The following is an 18,081-nucleotide window of genomic DNA, read 5'->3' on the forward strand; positions in this document are numbered from 1 at the left end:
TCTGTCTGTCTGTGAGTGTGTCCGTACATTAGTATGACTGATCCACAACTGACTGTACGTCTTCAAGTGCCTCTCACTCTCTCTCTCCCTCCTCACTCTGTATGGCAAGCCATTTTAACATTTAAAGGATTAGTCCACTTTTAAATAAACTTTTCTTGATAATTTACTCACCCCCATATCATCCAAGATGTTCATGTCTTTCTTTCATCAGTCGAAAAGAAATTAAGGTTTTTGATGAAAATATTCCAGGATTTTTCTCCTCATAGTGGACTTCAAAGGCCTCCAGACAGTTGAAGGTCAAAATTACAGTTTCAGTGCAGCTTCAAAAGGCTTTGAACGATACCAGACGAGGAATAAGGGTCTTATTTTTCTTGATATCTAGCGAAACGATCGGTCATTTTTGAAAAACATATAACTGTACATGCTTTATATAAACACAAAATATCGCCTTGAACATACTTCCTCTTTCTGCATTCTTCAAAACGATTATGCTGTATGTCCTATAGGACATACAGCATAATCGTTTAGATAAGTTCACTCAACTTATATTTTTGCTTTGACTCAGTTAAGTTTTATTGACTTAATCTACTAAGTATGTTCAACTTAAAAAATTTAGTTGACACAGTTAAAATAGTTGGCCCAACAACTTATTTCAACTAACCTGGACTTGTAAAGATTAGTTCAAATACGATAACTTAAAGTTTCAAGTTATCTGTACTAAAATTTATGTTCATTCAACTAGATTTTTTTCTCAACTTGCAACAGCACATTCAACCAAATAATTAGATTTTTCCATACAAACGATTTTATTTTCAATAAATTCACAAATATGAACGTATATTTACTTGCCAGAGTTGATGATGATAATGGAAGATAAATCTGCCGCGTGCCGACAAACTCTCCAGCTGCCAGTCTATGCCAGCAATGCCGATGAACGAACAAGACCTTTTTCGCGCTTCACGTGATCTCGCGATGAATAATGAGAACTTATATCTTAATGGTTCAGCATGTGTTTTTAAATTGAGGCGACACATACTCTAGTTCAGTGAACTTACAGACTAGTTGAGATAGTAAAAACCTAACATGTTAAGTTGAACGAACAAATTCAGAAACTACAAGTTGTATCAACTTACAAAATTACATTGAACAAACTAAAATGCGGAATCATTTTTTGCAGTGTACGCCTTCCCTATTCAGCTTACAGAACAAACGCTGTGCCAGTTTCGTTTTTTCCGGGGGTTTTATTTCTTAATGCCTGAATACTTAGTAAACCTGGAATAGGTGCCAGTAACAGTTGTAATACACACTTTTCAGAAGTGAATATATATATAAATATAAATATATAAAAATATATATATATATATATATATATATATATATATATATATATATATATATACAGTAAAAAAACAGTAATATTGTGAAATATTATTACTATTTAAAATAACTGTTTTCTATTTGAATATATTTCACAAAGTAATTTATTCCTTTGATGGCAAAGCTGAATTTTCAGCATCCTTACTCCAGTCATTAGTGTCACATGATCCTTCAGAAATCATTCTAATATGCTGATCTGCTGCTCAAGAAACATTTATGATTATTTTCAATATTTCACAATATTACTGTTTTTTACTGTATTTTTAATTAAATAAATGTAGCCTTGGTGAGCAGACGAAACTTCTTTTAAAAACATTAAAAATCTTAGTGGTACCAAACTTTTGGACTGTACTATATATATATATATATATATATATATATATATATATATATATATATATATATATATATATATATATATAATGTTAAAGTGGCTTGCCATACTATGTTTCTCTCTGTCTGTGTTTTCCAGCTGCCAATATGAAGGTTGTTTTGCAAGGTTTTTGGTATACTGGTGCAGGACATAACCCAGTCCAGCTGACGTGTGCTTACAGGAAATTCAAACAGACTTTGAATTAGAACTGCCCTTGTTAAGAGGACAAATTGCTATATTCATTATCCTAAGTGGAGGATTTTGGACGATATCACGTCTCTTGCAGCAGTTCAGCAGCTCAGTCATCTCTATGTTGCCAAAGATCACTGACATGAATTTAAAACTTATTGCTCTGCCTGCCCTCTCATGCACATGCTAATCAATAGAGTTTAAAATACTGCAGCTCTTCAATGATGACGTGCTGTCTGCTGCATCAGAAATCTTAACAGGACAGGAGTGTGTGTGTGTATGTGTATGTGTCTTCGTAAGTTTTATTTCTAACACAATTATGACAACTTGGTGGATATGCTGGCTTTTATCAAACCTTCAAGTACTTTTGCTTTCTCCTTTTATTGTGAGAAACTTCCATACGACACTTGATGTTTGTTATGCAGTGGGCATGTATGTTGTGTGAGTGTACATTGTGCTTGATTAATTATTCATGAATCAGAGCAGGTTTTTGATACCGATAGGTCCTTACTCATCATCTGCAGGCTGTTTGTGAGAGATAGAGATGCTGACTCACTGGTCTTTCTTTTCAGAAGTGAGTCATTCCTTCTTTTATGGACATATGATCACTTTGCCATTTTAAAGAGAAACGGTGTCCTTTTGATAGATAGATAGATAGATAGATAGATAGATAGATAGATAGATAGATAGATAGATAGATAGATAGATAGATAGATAGATAGATAGATAGATAGATAGATAGATAGATAGATAGATAGATAGATAGATAGATAGATAGATAGATAGATAGATAGATAGACAAACATAGTTTTATGCTCAACTGCTTTACTGCACCATTCTAGAATAAGATTTATCAGTATTAAAAACTCCTTTTAGAACAACGCAGACTGAAATCGAGAGTAGTCTAATGGACTAAGATGCCAACCTAATGAAGTTTGTCCACCGGATTTTTGCTGACCATGCAGACAACCTCATCTACTCATCCAAGTGACCATTAGGGTCTTCAATCCATAATAGTATGATCATTGTGTGGTGGGGTGGGTTTTGTGGTGCTTTTTAAGTGTTTCTGTATGCCTACACATTGAGAGTACTTTGCTTTTGTGGACCATTTTAACTTTGTCCATTTTAATATTGTATAAGTGCATACCCTAAACCGATATGAGCCTGACATAAAGGAATAGGTCAGTCAAAAATTAAAGTTCCCACCCTCATGTTGTTCTAAGCCCATATATGACTTTCTTTTGTGTATGAAAGGTGAACTAAGCAAACAAGTTTAATTTCTTAGCAGTTCTAATGGATTCCACCCCCACCCCCAGAGTACAGTGCATTTTTTTGGTTTGGTATAGTCCCTATTGTTTGTTTTGTTGTTTTGTCCACAGAGTAGTGGATTTGTTTGTTTTGTTTTGTTCGGAGTGTATATCAAACTGCCAAAGTGACATGATTTCAGTAAACAAGGCTTTGTTATGTCATAAGTGTTTCAAAATTTCAATGGTTCACCACTGGGGGGCGTGACATTGGCAGTTTGATATGCTCCGAGCCACTGATTAGAAACAAGATTTGTAAAGCTTTGAAGCTTCGCGAAGCAGTGTTTTGATATCGCCCATCACTAAATATTGTTGAATAAAGTCATTATTTTGTTTTTGGCACACAAAAGGTATTCTTGTCACTTCATAACATTAAGGTTGAACCACTGTAGTCACATGAACTGTTTTAAATACATCTTTAGAAGCTTTCTGGGCATTAAAAGTGTTAATTGTCTTGCTGGCAATTTTTTTTTTACAGAGTACAGTGCATTTTTTTGGTTTTGTTTTGTCCACATTGTTTGTTTGTTTTGTTTTGTCCACAGAGTAGTGGATTTGTTTTGTTTTTGTTTTGTCTGTGTGTTGCAACACAGAGGATGGGGAGGGTTAACTAATCAGACTAAAGGAGTGTTTCAGAGAAGCCCTCATATGCGAAACAAGTATTAAAGCTGTCACGCAGGCGAACTCAGATACAAGGTTTGGATCCAAATGCAGTAGGTTTATTAGAGCAAGTGCTTCTTAAGACTGTCGACCCCCCGCCCCCCTCCCCCAGAACTGCACATTTATGTCTCCCTCATCAGACACAGCCAGTTCAAGTCTTGCAGCCTCTGCTAATGGGCTGATGAGTTGAATGGAGACATACAAAATGTGCAGGGGTGGGGGGTCCCTACGGTGGCCGAGAGAGCTCAACGCGCTGCAAATGAAGAAAACATCTTCATCAGTTTGACAACACACGCGCTGCAAACTCCACAACACTTACAAATAGTGAAACGCGCTGCAAATAAAGAAAACATCTTCATCAGTTTGACAACACACGCGCTGCAAACTCCACAACACTTACAAATAGTGAAACGCGCTGCAAATAAAGAAAACATCTTCATCAGTTTGCAGCGCATGTGTTGTCAAACTGATGAAGATGTTTTCTTTATTTGCAGCGCGTTTCACTATTTGTAAGTGTTGTGGAGTTTGCAGCGCGTGTGTTGTCAAACTGATGAAGATGTTTTCTTTATTTGCAGCGCGTTGAGCTCTCTCGGCCACCGTAGGTCCCCACAGGTTGGACAAGCACTGAATTACGCTGCCTTCACATGCTATCGGAAATTTGGTATTTCCCACTTCTGAAGTCGTGATTACATTCAAGTTTCGGGAGGGGAGAATGTTCATATGAAGAGTTCAGATGCAAAAGCCTCTAAGTGCCATCGGAAATTTTCTTCTAAAATTAGCATTTTTATCAAGCTTGTATGTTTATGTTCAGTTATTTCACTTTAATTGCAATGAAAAGGACCTATTAATTGCCATGAAAGTGAAATAACTGAACCAAAACATATGAGCTTGATAAAAATGCTCTTTTTAGAAGAAAATTTCAGATGGCACTTAGAGGCTTTTGCATCTGAACTCTTCATATGCAATTTTTACCTAGGAAACTCGTATTTATGACAATTCCAAGAGCAAGTGAAGGCAGCATTGGAGTAGTCCCAAAATACAAATAAACTAAAAAAAATAAAAAATAAAACAACAACTAGAAAACAAAACATAGGAAAACAGAATGGAGAACACTAACATAACAGCTTGGATGGACAAGACCTGACACGAACACAGGAAACTGATAAGCCACACCTAGGAACAATGAAAGACTAATTAACAAGGGAGAAATTACACAGGACTACAGCAAACTAATTTTTTATCCATAAACAAAAAAATGAAAATTTAAATTTTTCTGTTTATTAAACAACAACAACAAAAAAAAATCTAATTTCTCTTTATTTCTTTTTCAATAGAAAATCTAATGAACAGATGGTACATGGATGCGAGTACAGTGCATTTTTTGGTTTTGTTTAATTTTACCCACAGAGTACAGTGTTTTTTGTTTGCTTGTTTTTGTTTTTTGACACATAATGACCTGGTTTCACAGACAGGGCTTAGACTAAGCCAGGATTAGGCCAATGTTAGCTCAATTAGGATGTTTAAGTAGTTTTTATAAACGTACCCTATAGACAAAAACATTACTGGTGTGCATCTTGAGACAAAACAATATCACTGACTTTTTTAAGAGATGTCAGTACAAGTTGCTTTCAGTTAAAACAGCATTTTTCAAACATGCATTTTAGTCTAGGACTAGCTTAAGCCTTGTCTATGAAACTGGGGGAAGGGCTTTTCCAACCCGATCTCATGGCAATTCATATGTATTTTATGACCAATTCATATGTATTTTGTCTAATTCGTACGATTTCATACGACCTCACTTGTACGAATTCATACGTTTTTAGCTAAATCGTTTGTATTTTACGAGTTGACACATTCGTACGATTTCATACAAATGACCTACCCCAAACCCCGCGCCTAAACCTACCCGTCACTGGGGTTTAGACAAATCGTATGAATTTGTACACGTGAGGTCGTATGAATTCATACGAATAAGCCACCTCGTAAAATAAGTACGAATTGGTCGTGAGATAGCGTTGGCTTTTCACACTGCGCTTAACACCGGGTTATTGTCGTTCTAACCCTGGGTAAAGGAATGTTTCACACTTGTTATTTAGAAGCGGGGTTAGCACCGCTTTTTACTTGGGGTTATGAAACACTGCTCCAGAGCTTTTGCGGTGTTAACCCCCATTTAACTTGTACAGTGTGAATGTTACAGCTACGCTAGCAACAGACAACCAACCGTGTACTCATGCTCCTTTATAAACAGTAAATTTAGCAATTCAGAGGAAAAATGTCAAATGCTGACAGAAAACGGTGAAGTTTGAGTGAAGAAGAGACCGTTTCTTTCTTACCTTTATAGTCCGAAATGTCCATTCAGTATAAACTCGATAGTACAGTCAGCAATACTGTTATGCTAAGTAAACAGGTTGAGTACTGTTTTTATCCAATCAATGACACAGACACTGCAAATAGGAACGTTGACCCAGGGTTTAAGAATGTACAATGTGAAACCGAGGATTCAGTTTACCCGAGGTTTAGAATGACCCAGGGTTAATTATTTCAAGTGTGAAAAGGCCTATGTAAGTTACAGATACTGTCAATGTACACCAGGGATGGGCAACTCCGGTCCTGGAGGAAACATTAGAATTCATTAGAATTCAGCTCCATCCTTAAAACCTCACCTAAAATCACAAATTAAAGGATGGAGCTAAATTCTCCAGGACAGTGGCTCTATAAAGTTGCCCATCCCTGATGTATACTGTATATGATTCACATCTTAATGTTTTGTGATGCATAGTAAACTCTCATGGTATCTTTAAGAGGGCAATTTCATGCTATAGTCAGACATGACAGGAAATGCAATTTTAGTTGATCTGTGAGAATTCTGATGTGGACAGCAACAGAGTCAATCTGAAATTTATGCAATACGTCTGACTGTTTGCAGAAAAACAAAGAGATTAAGAAATGTTAAGATGCTAAACTGAGTGTGTAATCAAAACGATGAATCTGATTAACTGGGTTACAGAGCACTTTGAATCTCATTAAGCTTATTGGTGTTGGAAAGAAGGCAAAAATAAAAGGAGAAAGAAGAAAGAGCATCATTTTGAAGTTGAGAACTGGTATGAAAGAGAAGATTTAGTAAAACAGTAAGCAGAGTTAGATTGATATTAATGAAGTTAGATTGAGCATAATAAAATGATAAATAATAAAGGGTGGAGCATTATATATTAAGAGTAGAAAGAGTGATCAAGATTACACAGAAAAAGATGTTTACACTATGGCAGCTGTCTTAACTCATGTCCAGTCATAACTGCATTATAAACATTTAAAACATTCCAGAATGCATTAAGTCTATAAGCCTGTCCAAAACCACAACAGTAGTCATTTGATATTCACAGATGCCTCAATGAGCATCGCTGCAGTTTAGCTGGTCAATATGCCTCCATTCTTCAATCAATATGACAAGACTCTTTGACCACAGGGAACATATATTGTATATGCGCCTGACACTAAAGCTAACGTTTTGTTTATACAGCCAATTGATGTTCTTCACAAGCAGTTTTCATCAATACATTTCAATATGTTTTGAAACATGCCTCAAGAACCCTGTAACCTTTCTTTCTCTCAGCATCAGTCATATTGATTAGAAATACTAGTGATAACATCAGATCAACAAAACAAATCACATGCAAAACAAATGTTCACTCAGTTTTTTGAGTGTTTTTTTAGCTCATATAAAAGATTCAAAAAGAGGGATGAGCAGACAAAAATGAATGAAGATTAGGAATTTAAAAATCAATATGATGGATATGCATACTAGTTACAGTATATTGTGTCTTTTGCAAATTTGCAAAATTACTTGGATTTAATATTGTCGTGACATGAACACTGACAAGTGTAGTGATCAAAACGGTGAAACATCCCATGCTTTTAAAGTAAATATCAACCATCTTTAAACGCCACTTGGCCAGTCAAATTTGAGGACCAGAACTAATTGTTGTATAATCAACTTAACAATTCAACAATATTGTGTTTTATATGGAGTAATAGTTACAGTGCATTTATATCAAATTTTAAGTGTCGTTTTTGTTTTATGTTTTGTGTAAGTGTCACAAGTCCTATTCTTTAAAGTGCCCCTATTGTGGATTTTTGAAAATTACATTTCATGTAGTGTGTAACAGCTCTAAGTGAATGAAAACATCCTGCAAAGTTTTAAATCTGACAGTGCACCATATAAAGTTATTGTCTCTCAAAAGTAAGAGTCGACTCTGAGTCAATTAAACGAGTCGTTTGTAAAACGAATCCCAAGCCATTTCGTTGTGATGTAGAAACGAAACATTAGCATATTGCCCGCCCACTTATTGCGCATGCAGACGCCAGGGAAAACTTGAAACCGCTCAAACACTGCCAATATATGAGGAATCAGTGGTTAAAGTTTATCTTTTCAATGATACCACAGCAGTATAGCCCGAACCTTGTGCTGTGTTCCCGTCATTTTACTGACAACTGCTTCTTCAACCTAAATGCGTTCAACGAGGGATTCGCAAGCCGGTTGTCAGTACCCAGTTTATTTGGACCAGCTTCTTCCTCCTCTGAATTACAATCTGTAAGTAATAATTGTTGCTGTTATGTTCTCTGTAGCATGCACAATACATATTTAGTTGTGCGTGTTAAGTAAAGCTCCAGTCACCTCGCGAATATCGCCTCAGTGACTACTTCACTCAGAGAAGCTGGCAATCACAGCTGTCAATCATGACGTCTCACATTCTTTAAAGAATGAACACTTGAACTAACACCAGCGTGATAAAAAAAAGAAATTGTCTTTGGAAAAAAAACCTGAAGTGTAATTTAAGTGTTTAGTTTGTCTCATGTCCCATTACATTACATGAAGATGAACATGACCTATACTGCATCCAGCCATCTGGGGGCGATCGAGATGCTTTGGCTTCACTTTTCAGGACTCATGTGGCAAGCTTGGTTCGCTCGAAATTGTCTAGAAATGTGTCAAATGTTTGTCGTTGTTATTACTTGGAGTTATGATAAAGAATAGAGCAACATGTTGGTATACAACTGCAGTGCTTTATCAATACATTTCTGCGTTGGGTTAACGCATATACCATGACTGTTTGTGTGTTTACCACCGAGCTGTGGGTTCGCTAACATAAACACAAAACAACTTAATTCTTTATTTCTAGAACAGAGCGGAGCACCATCATTATTATAATACAATGTAAGTGATGCAAACACTGTATACTCCGTGTTAACCTGCAGAAGTCATCTGACCAATCACCGCAGACGACGGGTTCGGCAAAATGAATCGTTGAGCGAATCGTTTGGGAGTCGTTGAGCAAATCAGGTAAAAATAAATGCATATTATAAGACAATTAAAGTGTTTTTTGACCTTGCATGCATGTAACACTGTTGTTGGGGACTAACAAAACAAAAACAGGAACATTTTAAATGCCACAATAGGGGCACTTTAACTGAATGGCACAGAGCTCAGCTCAATGAAACGGTAAGAGATCTCCCTCTAGCGGCGGAGTTCAGCACTGTTTACAGGGCACCATAGAGCTCTTGAGCGAGTTGAGCTGTCCATGGTGCTGAAACAAAGAAGACTGGCGAGACTGCTGTCCATGGTGCTGAAGCCTGTTTAAGACTGTTCCAACTGACAAAGTAAAGGCTTGGTTCTTTTATGGGACCCCGAATTCTGCACCAAATAAAACAAATAACGATGGAGGTTAATATTTCAAGTCATTAGCCCATTTACTTCTGTCCAATTGCAGTGACTTTCCTATGAAACCCTCCCTTTTCTTAATTCATTGCAATGCTCAGTGACCGAGTAGAGTCTTGGCTGAACTGACATTTAATGTTTTGAATCAGCCGTTTCTATGACCTATTAGATTTTAATGTAAGGGAGCCATCGCAATTTGATTAACTGTTATAGCAAAGGACATCCAATAAAAATCCTTTTTACAGCAGGTTGATTAACGTGTGCGAGCACAAGATTTGACGGTTCGCTTGCGTTGGTTGAAACAATTGTCGCCGCTAAAATTATAACCCGTAATAATTCCCACACTCTGTGTGCGCGCGCGCGTGCGCGAGCACCTCTGGCAACCAAGCCAAGCGAAGGCAAGTAAACTGTATAAGGTTTCGTTAGGTGGTAAAGGAGATCCATCTGACCGCTTTATATCTGGTTTCCTGCTCTTTCCCTATCGCGTTCCTTCAGTTGAGTGTTTTAGTTTTTACAGGTGCTCACTTACAGCAAATATGCTGCAAATCGGTAGGCTATTTGCGTGAAATTTTTAACTTCGTACGTTACAGCAGAGTTGGCTCGCGCAGCAGCGGAGAGAGGCGGACGCCTCACGGAGTCGTGTTACTTTGCGTCTTGCTTTTTTATTGGAGGAATGGGGTTAGTGAAATGCCAACTCTCTGGAAACAGATCGTGTTCTCCTTCGCTTCTATACTCAGCATCGGTTCTGTGGTACTTCTGGTCGTGGCACTGTCCACCGAGCGCTGGGTCACCGGAACCACACTGTGTCAGACAGGAGTAGATCTGGTGAACGCATCTAATCCAGAGCTCGAGCAGTTCACGGGACACATTTACTACGGCCTCTTTCAGGGCGGGAAAACACGGAGATGTGGGCTCGGCATCCGCCGCTCCAAAATATACAGTAAGGGCACTAACGCGTTGATTGATTGATGTTATATTCCCTTCTTATAAAACATACAAGTTCTGTGCCCATATCATAATGAATCACATTTATTTGTTGTATGGCTTATTATTAGAGCAGGTCTTTGAATTTTGTTTTTATCTCTATAGTGTTGTTTTGTTGATGTTATTGTCTTGTCGTTATACATTTAACCTTCCATTTCTTTATAAAGCACTTGTATGAATTCATTTATTTATGTACAGGTGCTGGTCATATAATTAGAATATCATCAAAAAGTTGATTTATTTCACTAATTCCATTCAAAAAGTGAAACTTGTATATTATATTCATTCATTACACAGACTGATATATTTCAAATGTTTATTTCTTTTAATTTTGATGATTATAACTGACAACTAAGGAAAATCCCAAATTCAGTATCTTAGAAAATTAGAATATTACTAAAGACCAATACAAAGAAAGGATTATTAGAAATCTTGGCCAACTGAAAAGTATGAACATTAAAAGTATGAGCATGTACAGCACTCAATACTTAGTTGGGGCTCCTTTTGCCTGAATTACTGCAGCAATGCGGCGTGGCATGGAGTCGATCAGTCTGTGGCACTGCTCAGGTGTTATGAGAGCCCAGGTTGCTCTGATAGTGGCCTTCAGCTCTTCTGCATTGTTGGGTCTGGCATATCGCATCTTCCTCTTCACAATACCACATAGATTTTCTATGGGGTTAAGGTCAGGCGAGTTTGCTGGCCAATTAAGAACAGGGATACCATGATCCTTAAACCAGGTACTGGTAGCTTTGGCACTGTGTGCAGGTGCCAAGTCCTGTTGGAAAATGAAATCTGCATCTCCATAAAGTTGGTCAGCAGCAGGAAGCATGAAATGCTAAAACTTCCTGGTATACGGCTGCGTTGACCTTGGACCTCAGAAAACACAGTGGACCAACACCAGCAGATAACATGGCACCCCAAACCATCACTGACTGTGGAAACTTTACACTGGACCTCAAGCAACATGGATTGTGTGCCTCTCCTCTCTTCCTCCAGACTCTGGGACCCTGATTTCCAAAGGAAATGCAAAATTTACTTTCATCAGAGAATATAACTTTGGACCACTCAGCAGCAGTCCAGTCCTTTTTGTCTTTAGCCGCTTCTGACGCTGTCTGTTGTTCAAGAGTGGCTTGACACAAGGAATGCGACAGCTGAAACCCATGTCTTGCATACGTCTGTGCGTAGTGGTTCTTGAAGCACTGACTCCAGCTGCAGTCCACTCTTTGTGAATCTCCCCCACATTTTTGAATGGGTTTTGTTTCACAATCCTCTCCAGGGTGCGGTTATCCCTATTGCTTGTACACTTTTTTTCTACCACATCTTTTCCTTCCCTTCGCCTCTCTATTAATGTGCTTGGACACAGAGCTCTGTGAACAGCCAGCCTCTTTTGCAATGACCTTTTGTGTCTTGCTCTCCTTGTGCAAGGTGTCAATGGTCGTCTTTTGGACAACTGTCAAGTCAGCAGTCTTCCCCATGATTGTGTAGCCTACAGAACTAGACTGAGAGACCATTTAAAGGCCTTTGCAGGTGTATTGAGTTAATTAGCTGATAAGAGTGTGGCACCAGGTGTCTTCAATATTGAACCTTTTCACAATATTCTAATTTTCTGAGATACTGAATTTGGGATTTTCCTTAGTTGTCAGTTATAATCATCAAAATTAAAAGAAATAAACATTTGAAATGTATCAGTCTGTGTGTAATGAATGAATATAAAATACAAGTTTAACTTTTTGAATGGAATTAGTGAAATAAATCAACTTTTTGATGATATTCTAATTATATGACCAGCATCTAAATAGATAGATCATTTGTTAGACAGACAAATAGATAATTAGATAATAGATATATAGATCAAGTATAAATCCAATTTTGTGAATCCTGATCTTTGTCTCTCTCTTTCTCACAAATTCTGCAGTTTTCCCAAAGCTCATTAAAAAAATCAACAGTGGTCTTCACATGATCATTATCTTCTTTCTTCTCATTGCTATTGGCTTTGCAGTGGTCAGTTTAGCTTTCTGTATATATAATGCCAGAAAAGTTCCTTATCAATCTATCAAAGGACCTTTTGGCCTCTACATCTGGAATTTCATTGCAGGTAAGTCAACATAACAAAAAATCTAAAGTACAATATTCTGTCTACATATTTTGATAATCAAGCCTAAATCAACAATATTAACAAAGTGTGATTCATTACTTTTTTCAATTTCTAATCATGTACTTTCTTTTTTAATGTTCTCACAGCTCTGTTCAGTGCAATGGGCTTTGCATGTTTCCTTGCAGCAATTCAGTGCCATCGGCTCACGGAACATGTGGCTAACTACCGTGAGAGCCTTTTTACCCTTGTGATCCGTGAGGAGAATCTTGGTTTCTCCTTCTGGTTGTGCGTTGCCAGCTCTGTAACACACGGAGCTAACATTCTTGTAGTAGCCTCCAGTAAAATACATCTGCCTAAAATACAGACTAAGAAACCAGAGGAACCCTCAGCCACTGGAGAAGACTTCCTCTACTAAAGAACAAGAACGAGCTGAAAGGTTTGACTGCAGGGTCAGAGAGAAAACTGTTCAGATAAGCCAAACAGGATGTTCATGTGACCCAATATCTACTGAACCTGAGGTGATTTATATGAGGTGATTTTTGACTACGGACCACGGGGTTTTAGCTTATTTTTTGGCAAATAAGTAAAAAGAAAATCGCTTCTCTTTTTGTGGAGGACAGAAAAATGTTGTTTAACTGACATGGTCAACTGCAGGGCTTTCAAACTGAAATGTGACATTGGTTATGTATTTTACCACCAACAAGTTAAATATGAATGTTATCTCACTTTTTATTTTAGAACTACTGAGAAATATGTTATAAGGCATTACCATGTTAAGATATAACTCATTTACGAGTCAATAAGCTTCACATTTAAAATGTTCCCTTTTTGGCAATGACAAACTCTAAACATGCTAAACATCCAATATCACAACAGTCACCTATAGGTGAGATCCCAAATTAAACACTGAAAACTTACGTTTCTGAGCACTGATTTGATACCTTTGTCTATTAATAAGCAATAGAATTATTCACCAACTTATGTACATGAATGATTTGTTTCTGTTCAAACTGCAGTATATGGACAGGGCTTATAATTAAAAAAGAAATAATACTGTTTCTTTAATAATAAAACATATTGTTTTTTCACTTTCAGTGCCAATTAGTTTTTGCAATAAGACTTAAATGTGATTAGCAGCCCAAGTCCAAGCAAAAGTTAAATTTTTGTTTCGTAATATTAACATTCTAAATCAATAAAATTAATGGAAACAATAATATCACATGTTGAAGCCTTTGTTACTCAAATGAATTTAGTAAACCTTGCCCTATAATTCTGTGAACGAAACAAAGGCTTTAATGACATTCTGTTTTAAACTTAGTTCAATTATAATAAAGCTAAGATGGTGATTGATGCATTTCAGTAGGATAATGCTATGATTATTTAAAATATTTCAAATAAGATACAATCAAACCAAAATGTATTCAGACAACTTGAACATTTCATTCATTAATACAGTTTATTCACTATAGTTTAAAAAATGGTAATAAAATATGACAAGATCTCAGAGTTAAACTGTGTCCGAAAATATTAATCTTAATTATGTCAGATAACACTTAAGCTAAACATGGTCAGGTCAAAGTGTCTGAATTATTTTTGGTTCCACATTTTTATCAATTTTACTGGTAGTCCACTGTATGAAGAATTTTTGGGTATAATGTGACCTCAAGGATCTCCTGAGGAATACTGTATAGTTAAAGGATTAGTTTAAATGAAGATTATTTCATTAATTACTCACCCTCATATCTTTCCAAATCCATAAGATCGTCGTTCATCTTCGGAACACAAATTATTATTTTTTTTTTTTTTTGATGAAATCCGTGAGCTTTCTGGCCTCTGATATATTGCAATATAATTTCCACTTTCAAAGCCCAGAAAAGTGGTAAAGACATCATTAAAATAGTCCATGTGTCTACTGTGTTTCAACCTTAATGTTATGAAGTGACGGGAATACATTTTGTGCGCAAAAAAAACAAACCAAATAACGACTTTATTCAACAATTTCTTCTCTTCCATGTCAGTCTCCTACGCTGTTCATGTAGTAAACACAGTGCAGTGCTTCCGGTTCTAAGTCAGAACGCCAGCTCAGTTCACGTGAGCACCATGATGCATGTGTGCGATGTTGACGTAGGAGCTGGCCATGCCTTCATCGGTGACAGAGTTAAAAACGCATCAAAACGATGGATCCAATGAAATATATCCAGGTGCACGACCATACCATTAATCCCTGGAACAATGTCTCCACGGCAGCTCGGCCTTGTGTTCGGCAACACCCGCAGTCAGCATAGAAGATCTTCGGCACATGCTGATTGGCCTGCTGGAATCGGTCCATGGGCTCCAGACACTCAGTGGACCCCTCACACATAAGAACAAATGAGACAATCTGGGAATGCTCATTGCCTATACTAGTAAATATCTGTGCCTTTACCCTCTCCAGACAACTTCCTCGCCACCTGCAAAATGCAACAAATCTGTGAGAAGTGAGAGACTCAGATATTTCAAGACTGAGATTGTGGATGACCATGTCAATAAATGAATGTTCAAAACAGTATGCAACAGGTTTAAAGGTACAGTTTAAGTTCTATCATTATTTACTGAACCTAATATTATTTCAAACTTGACTTTCTGGTCACTCTTTTTTCAGTGTTCATGTTACAGGTAATTAACAATACCTCAGCTAATCAAACTTGTGTCCTAACGCTGACAAAATCCCCCCAGGCTTCATAAGAGTCATGAGGAGTGTGGTGTACAGGTCTTTGCGGTGGAGATACTCCTAATAATGATTCTAATGAATTTGTTGCCACACCTTCACCATGGTGTTCCCCTCAGTCCAGTCACACAGAAGCCACACCACATTTTTGTCCACACCACACCTGTAAAGTGTGATAATTAATATGCCAACAGTGGCTAGTGCAACCAATTCAATACATGTTAGGTTTACACCAGTGTTAGCCTCACTGAGTTGACGCAGAATGGCAGAACCCCTGCCTGCTTTGGTGCATGGTCCACAGTACAGGACCTCTGTCAGCATACGATACCAGCTGGATACATCACAAAACTCAGTTTGCTGAAGACAAGCAGACTAAGGACATGGATTACTAGAACCATGTCCTGTAATCTGATGAGACCAAGATAAACTTATTTGGTTCAGATGGTGTCAAGCGTGTGTGGCGGCAACCAGGTGAGAAGTACAAAGACAAGTGTGTCTTGCCTACAGTCAAGCATGGTGGTGGGAGCGTCATGGTCTGGGGCTGCATGATTGCTGCCGGCACTGGGGAGCTACAGTTCATTGAGGGAACCATGAAAGAGCAGAGCATGATCCCCTCCCTTCGGAGACTGGGCCGCAGGGCAGTATTTCAATATGATAAAGACCCCAAACATACCTCCAAGACGACCACTGCCTTACTAAAGAAGCTGAGGGTACCTAAACCCTATTGAGCACCTGTGGGGCATCCTCAAACGGAAGGTGGAGGAGCGCAAGGTCTCTAACATCCACCAGCTCCATGATGTCGTCATGGAGTAGTGGAAGAGGACTCCAGTGGCAACCTGTGAAGCTCTGGTGAACTCCATGCCCAAGAGGTTTAAGGCAGTGCTGGACAGTAATGGTGGCCACACAAAATATTGACACTTTGGGCCCAATTTGGACAATTTCACTTAGGGGTGTATTCACTTTTGTGGCCAACAGTTTAGACGTAAATCTTTTTTTTTTTTCTTAGATAAAGTAATACCACAGATGTTGCCTTGGTTATATTATTTACAGTAATGTTTTAATTGTTGTTGTTGTTTTTTTTAGAATTAAATAAGCACAACAAATATTGATTTTACATTGAATATTTTAAAGATGCCCAAGAATGCTTTTTCACAAGATGTAATATAAGTCTCCTGAATGTGTCTGTGAAGTTTCAGCTCAAAATACCCCATGGTTTTTTTTTTTTTTTTTTTTTTAACTGCCTATTTTGGGGCATAATTAACTATACACTGATTTTGGCAGCGCCGCCCCTTTAAATGCCGTGCTCCCTGCCACATGAGCTCTCGACTATATTACAGTGCATTTACAAAGTTCACACAGCTAATATAACCCTCAAATGGATCTTTACAAGATGTTCGTCATTCATGCTGTATGCATGCTTCGAATTATGTGAGTAAAGTATTTATTTTGATGTTTACGTTTGATTCTGTATGAGTTTGAGGCTATGCTCCGTGGCTAACGGCTAATGCTACACTGTTGGAGAGATTTATAAAGAATGAAGTTGTGTTTATGCATTATACAGACTGCAAGTGTTTAAAAATGAAAGTAATTACGGCTCTTGTCTCTGTGAATACAGTAAGAAACGATGGTAACTTTAACCACATTTAACAGTACATTAGCAACATGCTAATGAAACATTTAGAAAGACAATTTACAAATATCACTAAAAGTATCATGTTATCATGGATCATGTCAGTTATTATTGCTCCATCTGCCATTTTTCGCTGTTGTTCTTGCTGGCTTACCTTGTCTGTGCACAGATCCAGATGTTAATACTGCCTTTCCTTGTCTGATGCCTTGAACATGGGCTGGCATATATGCAAATATTGGGGTCATACATATTAATGATCCCGACTGTTACGTAACAGTCAGTGTTATGTTGAGATCCGCATGTTTTCTGGAAGTCTTTTAAACAAATGAGATTTATATAAGAAGGAGGAAGCAATGGGGTTTGAAACTCAATGTATGTCTTTCCCATGTACTGAACTCTTGTTATTTAACTATGCCAATATAAATTCATTTTTTGATTCTAGGGCACCTTTAATAGGCCTTTAAAAACAGAGCTTACTTAAAACTATCCATTTAAGTATACTTTGGCTTATTAAAGGTAATTACAAGGCTGTCCCAGTGGGTGCAGCTCATGAGACAGATGAAGGAAGACAATTTTGTTTGTGGAAACAAAAGAAAAATAAAGTAGTACTGCAGCTCGAAGAGAAAGTGATTTTCAATCTTAAAGTTTTACTCTGGTCTTGTGTTTCAGTCACAGATGGTGTAATTTGACAGTTTTGGTGTTTCTGACCATTCCAAATTTTCATATCTCTATATTCATATTAGGCAATTATTTCACGAATTTTATTATATATACACCTCGGGGAAAAAACTGAGGTCCGGACCTCGGGATCTCAATGGTGGATACGACCGTGTACCAGAGGAATACTGGAGTTAAGAGGCTTTCAGAGATCGAAAGTGAATTCCACCGCTAAGGACTACAACAGCTTATGTCACGAATAACGTCACAGGATTAGCTATAAATACTGAGAGTCTCTACATGATTGCCGGTTTCATGGATGCCTGACTTTACGTGCACACCCTGGGGTTATATAGAGGGACCAAATACTTAAATTTAGATCAGCACTGGGAGGC

General features: G+C 37.6%; 1 protein-coding gene across 2 annotated transcripts; it reads left to right on the forward strand.

Moving 5' to 3' along the window:
- Nucleotides 1-10,300: 10,300 nt before the first annotated feature.
- Nucleotides 10,301-13,107, forward strand: clrn2 (clarin 2). 2 transcript variants are annotated; one of them, XM_067405385.1, is made up of 3 exons: nt 10,301-10,553; nt 12,513-12,696; nt 12,849-13,107. In XM_067405385.1, exons 1-3 carry the CDS (start codon nt 10,301-10,303, stop codon nt 13,105-13,107), a joined length of 696 nt encoding a protein of 231 aa, XP_067261486.1. The 2 variants fall into 2 exon arrangements, with proteins under 2 accessions (XP_067261486.1, XP_067261484.1); XM_067405383.1 differs by having other exon boundaries at nt 12,513-12,692; nt 12,839-13,107.
- The last annotated feature ends 4,974 nt before the right edge of the window (nt 13,108-18,081 follow it).

The sequence above is a fragment of the Chanodichthys erythropterus genome, chromosome 12 (assembly GCF_024489055.1).
Source record: "Chanodichthys erythropterus isolate Z2021 chromosome 12, ASM2448905v1, whole genome shotgun sequence".
Taxonomy (NCBI): Eukaryota; Metazoa; Chordata; class Actinopteri; order Cypriniformes; family Xenocyprididae; genus Chanodichthys; species Chanodichthys erythropterus.